The following is a 12,768-nucleotide window of genomic DNA, read 5'->3' on the forward strand; positions in this document are numbered from 1 at the left end:
ATCGTCACCATATTCAATTCCAGAGTACTCTCTTTTTCCTTGTAGTCATTGTTATTCATGTGATTATTTTTTTCTAATTGTGGCGATAATACTCATAGCAGAGTCTTCTCCAGTTCCACAACTCCTGCTTCTCTGCCTTGAATTCAACTGACCCAACAGACACCTTGGAACCGACTCTTCACTGAACCTTTTATAGGAACGAATCCTAACGTACCTCTCATCGCACTGTCCTGGAGGGGATTCTGGCTCCCAGTGACCCTGTAGGACAGGGTAGAATTGCCGTTGTCAGTTTCTGAGACTGTAAATCTTTGCAGGAGTAGAAAGCCCTGCCTTTTTCCCCCATAGAGTGGCTGGTGACTTCAAATTGATAACTTTTCAGATTTCAGCCTAACACTCACGCCACCAGGACTCCTTGTGACTCAAATCAGTGCACTCCTGAGAGAGCTTCTCTGTGCTCATCCACTGAGCACAGAAACTTGTGTAAGCACATTTTGTTTGCAATGGACCAACGCATGTGTCTATGGGAGTCCTAGTAATAACAGCTTCCCTCCCCCAGTTGTTGCATTGTGATAAACTTCATATGTCACATGCTTACGTAGCACAGTCGTTTTTAACAAGAGTTGGACATGCATCCCTGCATTGAGTTCTAGTGCATTCTTCCCCCTCAGTCATTTCCCCTCCCCGGTCCCCCTCAACCTCCTCCCACCTACCCTGATAAACGATTACGCCGTCATTGTCTCGACGCATCTGCTCCTTCTGTGCTTCATAAATGGGGGCATATATAAAAAAAGCGCGAAATCTTGTATTTTAAAAAAAAAGGAAGAAAGAGAGAAAAGAATACTGGAAATTTTGTTTAAAAACAACAACCAACTCTGCGAGAAATCCTCTTTAAACTAGAGCAAATCCATGATGGGAGATCAAATGGGAGAGACACCAAATGACCAGCTATCACAATTGACCTTCGTAACAATCACGTTTTGGCTCGCCCTCGCCCCTTGTCCTGCCCTGTCCAGTGGCTGCCGTGGGGTCTTGATGGGTTGGGACAGACGCGATGGCACACAAGCACAGCCACAATCTGCTTGATATAATTAGCAGGGTGCATGCTGACATCCTGTGTGAACCCAGAAGTCTTTTATGTTTCAGGTTCGTGGGCGTAAGGGAGAAGTTCTGTACATTTTGGATGCCACCAACCCACGGTACTCCAACTGGCTTCGCTTTGTTCACGAGGCGCCCTCTCAGGACCAGAAGAACTTGGCTGCGATTCAAGTGAGCTTTATTTGCTTCTTATTTGCCCTCTTGACTTTGAGGAGAGTGAGTTAATTTATAATTGTATTCCCTGTTTTAAATGTATTTTCCAATGACCTGCTTCAAATACCAGCAACTAACTCATAAAAGCAGAAAAATCTCATGTCATCAGCATATGCAGGCGGGGCAAATTTAGCTGTAAACTGACACCGGATCACTCCCTTTATAAGAACTCTCAAGGGACTGAATTAGAGGCACTGATATTGTCCTTGGCAAATTTTGCTTGCAAGTACCTTTAATTCATTTAACAAATGTGTACCGATGCACTTTTTTTGCTCGGGGTCTATACACAGTGTAGTAGGTTGAGACAAGCTTTAGGGAGAGACTTTCCTTGGGCACATTCTCCGTGATTGGACTTGGTGCTTTTTGAGGGTAGAAACATGTTTTATTGAGTTCTGTGTCCCTGCCTCCTAGTATGGAGCCCCCAGAGTCGTGCCAACTGTTAAGTGCTTGACTACTGTCTCAAATCCCTGTCCCCCAGAGGCACCTCAGAAGAAAAGACTGGTAATCTACTTCGGAAAGATCACATGCATTAAAACCCCTCTGGTCCCAGTTGCCCCCAGAATCATGGGGTCACCATTAGTCTGAACCCCAGTGGTATCTTAGTGTAGAATTCTATAGAATGTTGGATTCAGTTACAAATTCTAAGTTGAACTGAGGCCTAAGTGGGAATTGGGCAAGAAGATAAAAAAGATGGAGTTTATCTGAATCATGACATATCATCTGGCAGAGACTTGGCGTGTCACACATAAAAGCTCACCCTCTCAGATCCTAAACTATAGAAGAGGAAGCAAAGCTATGGTTGGCAGAAGCAATAAGAGAAGGGAAAAAAGAGAACTAATATTTTATACCTACCTTGAGCACTGTTCTCAGAGTTAAATATACAGTATATCCTTTATTCTCACTAATAAAGTTCTGATAAGTTGGTGAACCTATTATGATTTCACTCAATTCTGAATATAAAATCAAAAATGGTAGAAGGAAAATAAATAAAATTATTTTAAAGTAACCAGAAGACATCATCTTCTTGAATATTCCATTTCTTGGCAATGTTAGCTAACCAAATTTTTTCAAAACCAGTGAGTATTAGAAGGTCAACATGATTATTGTCTCTTTGGATGGTTAAATGAGAGATAATTGTAATGAAAGGATGTGTCGAAATGGAGAAGAAGGACTCTTGGGCACCAAAACGGATCCACGCCACTATTCAGTGTGTTCACGAGATACAGTAACTGACCGCTGATTTAAACTGACCTGACTTCCTTATTTCCTTTTTCTCTTGCATATGTAGACATTATCTTTTTTTCTCTGAAAAATATTTTTATACTTAAAAAATACCATTTTTGAGGTTAAATGCATCTCATGAGATCTTCAGGTATATCATGATCTATAAGCTCAATTTAAGCATTTCTTTGAAAATGTCACTAATAGAAAAATTCCCTATTGGTATTGCTTTAGGGCCTTCCAGTTTGCTTAGTCTCAAAATCGGTAGTATCATGGAATTTACTCAAGTCCAACCATTTTTCTTTGCAGGTTGGCTTCAATAATAATTTTGTTTTCTCCTCGCTGCTTTAATAAATGTCTCCCTGTTTGCTGTTGGTTTCATAGCAATGCTCTCTCCTCGTTTGCCCAAATATACAAGGTGCTTTGTACTCAGCTTTGATTTTTGCCTGACTTGTACTAGAATGATTTCTTTAGTTCACAGAAAATTGTGTCAATACACGTTTGTCATTTTTTACCATCTATATTTGCTATTCCATGTCCTGTTTATGTAATACAATCATGTTTAGGCACCTATGCATCTTTTTTTATTACCCACATTTCTAAGACTTACTAGATTTCATATTGAGTCAGTGTACTTAATGAAATATTTTTCTTCTAATTAAACTATGATTCTTTCCTTGAGAAAGAATATAAATCTAAATAGATGAGAATTGCAACTTTGCCATTCCGATGAATTATTGCTTGACTTAACATGGGGAGGGCGTACATTGGGCAGGATTAGAATAAACGTCATGGGAGTTAGAGACTGAAATTTCACTTTGATCCTTAATTAGAATCTAAGTCCTTTTATTTTTTTTCCCCTGAGACCATTTTATTGGAAGCTAAAACAGATAACATATCATCCCATAGTTCAATCACACGAAGCAGTATTGTGCAATTGCTACTAAAATCAGTTTAAAAACCTTCTCTTCCTTCTTGAACTCCTTGGCATCAGCTCCGTTTTATCATCTGCCCCTTGCACAGTAGTACCTGAAATTGGTTTTCCTGAAAACTTCATTTTACTTGCTGTCTCATTAGGTTCACGAATGCTGGCTTTCATATATACTGAAAAACAGAAAAACAATGACAAAATACATCTGAGATAAATCCCAATATGGACCCCCCCCTTAAAAAAACAACAACAACCAGAAAAATGTTTAAAACCAGACCAGGCCCTGTGTGTATCAGTGCAGGTGACTGAACTGACAAGATTTTAACTTAACAAGTCAGGTCCATCATTTAGATCTCTTATCGTCATATCTGCACTGCACTCTGTTTGGCAACCCGTTGCTCCCCAGCCCTCTGTAATGCAGCGAGGGAAATCACCAGGGGCTTATTTTCTGCATAGATCTCACAAATGAATATAGTCTCCCGCTCTCTTCCATTACTTTCTGCAAACAAGAATCTTACAATTTAGGCTCTGATACTATTCCCTCCCTCGTCTAAGCCCATTTAGAGGATGAGAGTCTTTTTGTTGCAAAAGTCATGATAGTGCCGTGAATTCCAACACTTGTTCTACTCTTTCCAGTGCTTGTTGGATGTGAGAGTTGAGAGGACAAGAGACAAAGGGCATTTATAGAGGTCTAAATATAGGCATGTACATATGTAAATATACTCATTTATGATTATGGGGAAATAGACCTATGTGCATATATTTATAGGTTTAGTATTAAGGTAGCAGATGGACACTGGGCCTCCACTCAAGTACTCCCTCAATGCAAGAACACTTTGTTCTATTAAACTGGCATTCCATGGTGCTCACCTTTCTGACATGCTTGCTGAAGACAAATGTGTGCATAAGCAAAGGTGGTGAAGAAAGCTGATGGTTCCCGGCTATCAAAAGATATAGCATCTGGGGTCTTAAAGACTTGAAGGTAAACAAGCGGCCATCTAGTTGAGAAGCAACAAAGCCCACATGGAAGAAGCACACCAGCCTGTGCGATGACGAGGTGTTGAAGGGCTCATGTATTGGGCATTAAGGAACAAAAAAATCATACAATTGTGATTGAGGGGGAGTGCAGATTGGTGACCCAAAGTCCATCTGTAGGCAACTGGAAATCCCCTTACAGAAGGGTCACAGGGAGGGGACAAGCCAGTCAGGGTGCAGTGTAGCAACCATGAAACATACAACTTTCCTCTAGTTCTTAAATGCCCGCCCCCCACACACACACCAATTCCACCTTAAAAATCCGGTTAGACCAGAGGATGTACACTGGTACAGATAGGAACTGGAAACACAGGGAATCCAGGACAGATGAGCCCCTCAGGTTCATTGGTGAGAGTGGTGATACTGGGAGGGTGGAGGGAGGTTGGGGTAGAAAGGGGGAACCGATTACAGGATCTATATTTAACCTCCTCCCTGGGGGATGGACAACAGAAAAGTGGGTAAAGGGAGATGTCAGACTGTGTAAGATATGACAAAATGATTATAATTCATAAATTATCAAGGGTTCATGACGGAGGGGATAATGGGGAGGGAGGGGAAAAATCGAGGAACTGATACCAAGGGCTCAAGTGGAAAGCAAATGTTTTGAGAATAATGATGACAACAGGTATGCAAATGTGCTTGATGCATGGATGGATGTATTTATTGTGATAGAAGTTGTATGAGCCCCCAATAAAATGATTTAAAAACAAAACAAAACACAACAGAGATCTTTGTTAGCTCACTTGGTGTGTAGTTTCTCTTCTTTGAACAGTAGCTGGAACAGAAGATTGCTCAGGGTTCAAGATCACACCTGAGCTAGGGGCAGAGAGTATTAATAGTCAGACCGCTGAAATGGATGGCAGCTCTCTGATTGGTTGTTAGAATCTCCGGAGGATTGCGTTCCAGGCTAATGCTGGAAACATTGACTTGGTCAGAGAAGATCATAATGCTTTCTGCATAGCGTTATGAATCACTTGGATTTAAAAATTGCCTCTGAAATTTAGGGTATTCAGGAAATTTTTTATTTGAGCTTTATGTCTCAGGAGTGGAGTAAATGAGAAACATTTGTGTCTATGTGGCTTCCTTGATGGAAAACGCCAAAACTTTGTCCAATTTTTTCAAACAAGGGATTAAGAATTCGAAGCCTGTTTTGGCAGAGGTTTGGATCTCCTTCTTGGAGATTCTGTTATAGTTCTAACTTTGCAATTTATTTGATTTGGGAAGATTTGCTTTGGAAACTATTTAGGTGTATGCATTATTGAAGGAGAATCTAGTAAGCAAACAGTTTCCCACATGAATACATTTTATTGTAATCAGTTGAGCTGGACGCTCAGTTTGGAAAATTATTTCCAACAACAACAGGATAATTCCATTGAGAAAGATATGGCTTGAAATGAACCAAAAATCATAAAGACCTAATAAATTTTCATTTAATTTTATTACACTAAAAATACAAATTCATATGTGTTACTAACCCAAAAATGTGTTTTACAGACTTAGAAATTATAGTCTTTTGATTGAAAGTTAGCATTATAAAGAATCAGTGTCATTTAGAGTTGAAACTATATTTAGAAATTTTAGAAATATAATATTACAGTTCATGTCCTTTTTGAAAATATAAATCATTTTATTGGGGACTCTTACAGCTGTTATAACAATCCATACATCAATTGTATCAAGCTCATTTGTACATATGTTGCCATCATCGTTTTCAAAACATTTTATTTCTACTTGAGCCCTTGACATCACCTCCCCCTTTCCCCTCCCTCCCCCACCGCCCACTCTCATGATCCCTTGATAATTTATAAATTACTATTGTTTTCCTATCTTACACCATCTGACGTCTCCTTTCACCTACATTTCTGTTGTTCATCCCTCTCGGCGGTAGGGGTGGGGGTGTTATACATTGATCATTGTGATCAGTTCCCCCCTCCCCCTTCACGCACACTTTTCCCTTCCCTTATGGCAGCACCACAGTTCATGTTCTTATGGATGTATTTCCATACATGTCTTCTCTGGGAAATTTTCAATATATTACTGACAAAAATGAAAAAGTGCCATATTAAGAAAAGTGAAAATATGGACTCTGTTTTGGGATAGGGTGTACCTCAGGGCACCAGGGTGTGGGCACAGTCTAGACCAGAGCTGGCAAACTGTAAGCTTCTGTCCCTAACAACAATGAAAATTTTTTCTGAGATTTGTGAATGTTATTTGAGAGTCAACATTTAACAAACAAATGAAATCAGCATGATCTCAATAACAGCCTTCAAAATGTTTCAGCCCTACTTCTGAGTCCCATGTATGTACCCAAAGAGCCGCACGCGTGGCTCCTGAGCTGTGGTCTGCCGACCCCTAGCTCTATACCAGCTGTGCTCAAACTTACTTGCCCACTACCACCTTTCCAGAAAAGAAAAATCACCCAGTGTCCCCTGGCAACGAGAAGCACTGGTACTGTAGCCCATCACGCAGGAGACAGTGTAGCTATGTACTTTAGAACCCAGCCGGACCATCCGACTGGTCCAGACCAGCTGAGTGGGTAGTGGGCATTGAGTGGAGTTCATGGCAACGAGCTCTGATCCAATTCTGATTTGAATTTGGATTCTTTTTCACCAGGGGTGTGCTTTTTGTGCTTATTAGTTGATCTGCCTACCAGCTTGCCTTGAGTGAGGGTCTTTGGCAGTGGACCCCAGGGTCTTCACTGACGACGCATGGCCTGAGAGTGTGGTCGGATTGATAGAGCGAAGTGACCTGCCAGGCAACCTCAGAGTGTTTAAAGCATGAGTAGGACCATCTTCATTGTCATCAAACTCCTGAAACCCCCAGGCTTTTCAACCACTGTGGACACAGAATCCGAATTTAATCAAACATAGCCAAACAACCAACAAAAAGAAATATCAAAAGTATTCATTATTTATATGAAGAATTGTGAATATTTTGTTTTAGTTCTCTTTCTTCTCTCTTTCTGTTTCTTGCCTTCAGGAATATATGAATGGAGCCCTGCTTTCCAGCATGGATCTTACACAAACGTCAAGTATAACTAGGGTCTCTTTTTCCAATGCCATTAAAATATCAGCGAAATAACTGGCAGATCTTTCTTGTAACGGATTCTTTATCCAGAGAGGGGCATATTTGTCTTTCATTAAGGTAAAAGTTTAAATTGAAGTAAAATTGCAAGCAATTGGTCACAAGAAGTTTTAAATACCAACCCTATTGTGGTCATATGGTCCTTCGGGAAACAGGGAAATTTTATTACTTATTAATTTATTGGCAGAGTAAATGTGTATTCATAGAACTATCCTTAAATAAAAGATACATTGTATGTAATGCTGACCATGAGATAGATGCTGTGCTGATGATGCAGATAGCAGCTGGCATATAATGCTTACCAGTTCTGTCTGTTGGCTCATTCAGTCTATCCCAGGCCCCTGTGAGAAGTATCCTTTTGTCAGATGAGGATACTTTCAGGTAAAGTGTCCAAGTGACTTTTGAGGCTGCTCAGCCAGTGAGCAGCTGGAAAGAATTTCAATGTAGATGATCTCTCTTGAGTGCCCAGTCTCTTAACTCATGTGCTTTAGCTTGAGACAATTTATGAAGGTATCAATTCAGATTTTAAGTAACCACTCAAGTTTCTGAACCACTTTATTCGAGCATGGCTTTTGAGTTCGTTTCCAGGATGAATACATCTTGTCTTACCTGCACATAGGGTTGCCGGTGGCTGCACAACAAATTCCTCGAGGTTGAATACCCCGGAACAACAACATTTGTTATACTGGTGCCCTGGATGATCTTGTCTAGTGGTTCTGGGGTTGTAGCTCTGGGACTTTCAGACGGTTGGCTGGGGCTGTAGTCTCTAAAGATTTGACTGGGCTGGGGATTTTACTCTCGTTGCTATTGACAGGCGGTTTCCATTCTCCACCATGCTCACAGCATGATAGCTTGATTTCCCCAGAGGGTTCTTTGAGAGAGAGGGAAAGAAAGAATGTGAATCACACTCTTTCAAACCTCTTCTGGAAAACTGTACATTGTCACTTCTGCTGGACATTGTTGGCCACTCCGAGTAGCCTTGATACAGTGTCAGAGGGACAACACTCGATTGTGAGGTAGGGATCATTTGCTGGCCACCACCAAGGCTAGTAAGGAAACTTTGCTTTAAATGGAGAATCTGATAAAGTTAGAGTGGAAAAAGCAAGCACTTGACATAATATCAAAAGGAATGTGGATCCCAAACCTGTTCGAACACTAGTAAGAAAGACAGTTTAAAGCAATAGACAACTAACGAACTTTGTTATCTGAGAGTCTGTGCTAGATTCCACTGCTTCAGCTTTCACAGTTAATTAGGTTATTGAGCTCGCTCATCCATTCACCTTGTTGCTATGGAGCATCTTCAGAGCGCTGGTCCCTGTGCAAAAAGCTGGAAATATTAGGTTTAAAAATGATCTAATTGTTGGCTTTCCATTAGTAAAGACAACTCTTAAACTGTAGGACTTCTTCATACACTGATGTAAGCGTACCTACTGCTTCAGACTGAGAGGACCCCGGGTGGCTAGTGCCTATGTATTGGGTTGTGATCTGCCTGGTCGGCAGTTTGCAACCACCAGCAGCTCTGAGGGAGAACTACTAGGCTTTCTACTCCTAAACGGTTACAGTCTCGGAACCCCCCAGAGGGTCACTACGAGTCAGCTTTGACTGTACGGAAGTGAGTTTGTTTTTTTTTTTGGTTTCTGATTGAATTTGTCCCTAAATATATGTGACCCTTTACCTGTGGAAATAATTTCTCATGAGAATGGGGTTTTCTCAGTTAACGTTTATGAGGCCCTAGCAGTGTAAGGTGTGCCCCAAACTCACCCACTACTGAGTGATCGACGAGCAGCATAAACCTACCGGCAAGCAAGCATGAAGGTGTGTGTGTGGGGGGGGTTGTAGGGGGGGGGGAATGGATAGACTGCACATGGAGGTCCTGCAGGAATCCAGAGGAGAATACTAGAGAAGCAATGCCAAGTATGATTACCCCCTCCCACCCCCCCAGAAAAGACAGAGAGCTGGTACCCTTAATTCTGACTTCTAGCTCCAAACTGTGGGGGAAAGACGGTTCATTAAAGTGACCCCATGTCATTATCCCTGTCAGAGCAGTACTGATACTATGACACAACTAAATATATTTTCTTTTTTATAAATTCCTCTTGAGGTATATGCTATAATTCTGTGCAAATCAGCCAACATCCCCTACTCAAGAACAGTCTGTTGCGTGGAGGGACTGAGGTCTTAGCCTTGACCTTGACCCTGACGTTAGCAGCGTGTACACCTTATTGCTGGGTGACTCCGTCATTAGGAAGAATTTTTTTTGAGGCTGCATGCTAGTTACTGTGATATTATATTGGCTGTGAGGCTTTTTTTCTCTTTGGGAAGACAACTAGGGCTTTATGGACTTGCCTGTGGGGAGACGTCTTCCTGTGCCATGTGCCGAGATCTTTATTAGATGGTGTGGTTTGGCAGCCCTAGGGAAGGCATAAGATGGTCATGATTTTATCTTTTCAGACTTTCAAAAGAACCTAGATTTTGTTTGAACAGATTATTTTTTTATAGAAAAGGTTTACATGTTGCTTGTGGTTAGTTGTCTTTCAGCATACGTGATTCAGGATGTTAGTAGATAATATACTTAGAAATCATGGCCATAAAGAACTCATGTGCTCACTGTAATTTCATAACCCAACAAAGTTCACTTTTGTGTCTTTAAACAAAAGCTGGTGAAGAAGCCAAGAATGCAGGATTCTAATTGAGACTGTGCTTTGAGGACAGGATTGGTGATAGTGAATGAAGAAGATAGAATTTTTGAAATATTAGTTTTCTGAAGGCAGGGGGAGTGCCAAGTAAGTATGTACTTTAAATTAAACCTGTCATATGGATTCTCTATGGGAACAAAATCAGTAATGTACATTCTGTAGACATTTACTTAAACGAAATGGCTCATGCAGTTGTGGGGGCTGGCAAGTCGCAAATCCTTGGATCAGATGGCAGGTCGAAGAGCTCTCCTGGCTTATGTGGTTGCGGTCACTGAAGAACCCCCCATCGACAGCTTAGGTGTCATCCTGGTGGCTCTGCTAGGCTCACATGTTTGTAGAGGTGAGCGGATCCAGAGTTTTCAGTTGGGTGACAGGCTAACGATTTCTGCTGACTTGCATCCCAAGAACTGGAGGTTTAGGCAACAAGCAAAGTGTGGGTTGAGAGAGAACAGCTTTGTCAGAACATCCATTTATATACGAAGGGCAAGCCTCACCCCACAGGAAACTCCTCTCTCAACGGATTGGCTCTTTCCATCAGACCCCCAAGTGGAAATGGATTATATAGTGTCTGCCACATAATAGAATTTTAGCCTAGCCAAATTAATAGTCAGCATTCAATATCAAAGTCCATCTCTTTTCAGGCTAGCACCTATGCACATGTCCTTAAATGGTAATTAATCCAAATAATGACAATCAGGGAACCATTCTTGAACCTAACATGACACAACACACCTCCATGCAACTGAAAATGCACCTGCCCATTTTACATCTTGTATTTTATGACAGATGATGAGACAAAGAAGAGAGAAAACAAAATATCCTCTCTCACTTTCTCTTTCTCTCATAACATACACACAGTCCTACAACAAAACAAGAGACAAATACTGATAACAATTAGTAGTCCTTGTTTCTGCAACTGGCATGTGGTCATAACTAGAATTAAGAAAAACTGTTTTCATCACCTATTTAGTAGCCCCTTTGCATTAACCCTGGTGGCTTATTGGGCTGCTAACACTAAGCTCAGCAGTTTGAAACCACCAGTTGCTCCTTAGGAGAAAGATGAGGCTTTCTATTTCTGTAAAGTGTTACAATCTTGGAAACCCACAAGGAGAGTTCTACTCTGTCCTATACGTTGACATCTGCACCATGACAAGGAGTGTGTGTGCGCGCGCACGTGTGTATGTGTGGTTAGTACTGAGCAAGCATCTCAGCTAGTATTGGTTCTTTGCTTTGTGGGGTAAATGAATTCTGTATTTCTGAAGGGTCTTGGCCATGAGCAGTCATTTGGAATAGGGTTGCTATAGTTTTCCATTAACCACAAGGCATGGTAGTACTAACAGAGGCCTCAAGGAGTCTCCTGCATCTGAGACATACTCTTTTTTGACCTCTCTCATCTCATATCACTCCACTTTCCCCTTGGTAAGCAGCACCAGTCATGAGAGACAACACAGAAACTATAGGCATGAGGATCCCAATGTGGCCAGATGGCGTTCTTGACTTCCAAGTCAATGAAATCAGTTTTGTGCCTTGGTGGGAACTAAGCTCTTTGGAATTAAGCTCTCTAGACTCACAGAGCAGTGCCACTTAGAACATGGACCAGCAATTTTGTGAGTGGGTCATTCGGGGTCATAGTAGGTGGTGCCACTCTCATTTCCACTCCTTGATTTTTGGTCACTTAAATCCTTTCTGTGGAGAAATATATATTGCTCACTAGTTCGGACCTGGTATAGCCTCCTGGAGAACATTGCGCTAGGCCTGAAAAGCACTGCCACTGGCTGGTACTGCCACGATCTCTTTAAAAGACCATTCTTTCCTGCTCTCAATCCAGTTGCTTGAGGATGATGGGGACACAGTAAGATTAGTGGGTTCCACACGCATGGACCTAGTGCCTTTCTTCATTTGCTGTGCAGGGAGTTCCTTGATATGACCCAGTGCTGTGAGACCAGGAAGAGCAATCGTGGAGAAGGCTTTCTATGAAGCTATGGTTGGTGGTGTTGGCAGAATCATTGTGTGCAAGGAGGGGACATTTGTATTTGGAATAAGTGCCTTTTCCAGTGAGGACAAGAAGCAGCTCTTTTCATGATGGAAGTGGTCCAGTGACTGAACCTGTCACCAGGTTGCTGACAGATGACTCTAAGGAATGCGCCATATCAGGGACTCAGTGCAGCTCTCTGTTGCTGGAAGACTCCTAGCCCGAGTGAACCAGATGTAGTCCTCAAGCTTCTGTCCATTAGGGGGTTTATTGTTGTCACTGCCATTCAGGGAGGTCCCAGAAAGGGGCTACCATGCTGCTACTCCTCGTGTTTGAGTGCTGTGTGCATATTTTGTGCAGGGCCACCTGTGTGCCAGGCATACGTTTTCTCTTCCTCGGTCACTTGCTCAGATCCTTATTGATGAGGGCAAAGAATGTACAGATGTGTTTTACACAATTGATGTATGTATGGATTGTGATCAGAGTTGTATGAGCCCCTAATAAAATGTTTAAAACAAACA

The 12,768-nt window shown here is 41.7% G+C and overlaps 1 protein-coding gene across 3 annotated transcripts in view; it reads left to right on the forward strand.

The window, feature by feature from the left end:
* The window catches only part of PRDM5 (PR/SET domain 5), a 213,688-nt gene that overhangs the window by 62,095 nt on the left and 138,825 nt on the right, over positions 1 to 12,768 (forward strand). For 2 of the 3 annotated variants that reach the window (XM_075543862.1, XM_075543863.1), the window contains exon 3: positions 1,144 to 1,266. The exons of the other annotated variant lie outside the window; for it this stretch is intronic. In XM_075543862.1, the coding sequence (XP_075399977.1) occupies positions 1,144 to 1,266 (123 nt within the window). The remainder of the gene's footprint in view (positions 1 to 1,143; positions 1,267 to 12,768) is intronic. 3 annotated transcript variants of the gene reach the window in all.

The sequence above is a fragment of the Tenrec ecaudatus genome, chromosome 3, assembly GCF_050624435.1.
Source record: "Tenrec ecaudatus isolate mTenEca1 chromosome 3, mTenEca1.hap1, whole genome shotgun sequence".
Taxonomy (NCBI): Eukaryota; Metazoa; Chordata; class Mammalia; order Afrosoricida; family Tenrecidae; genus Tenrec; species Tenrec ecaudatus.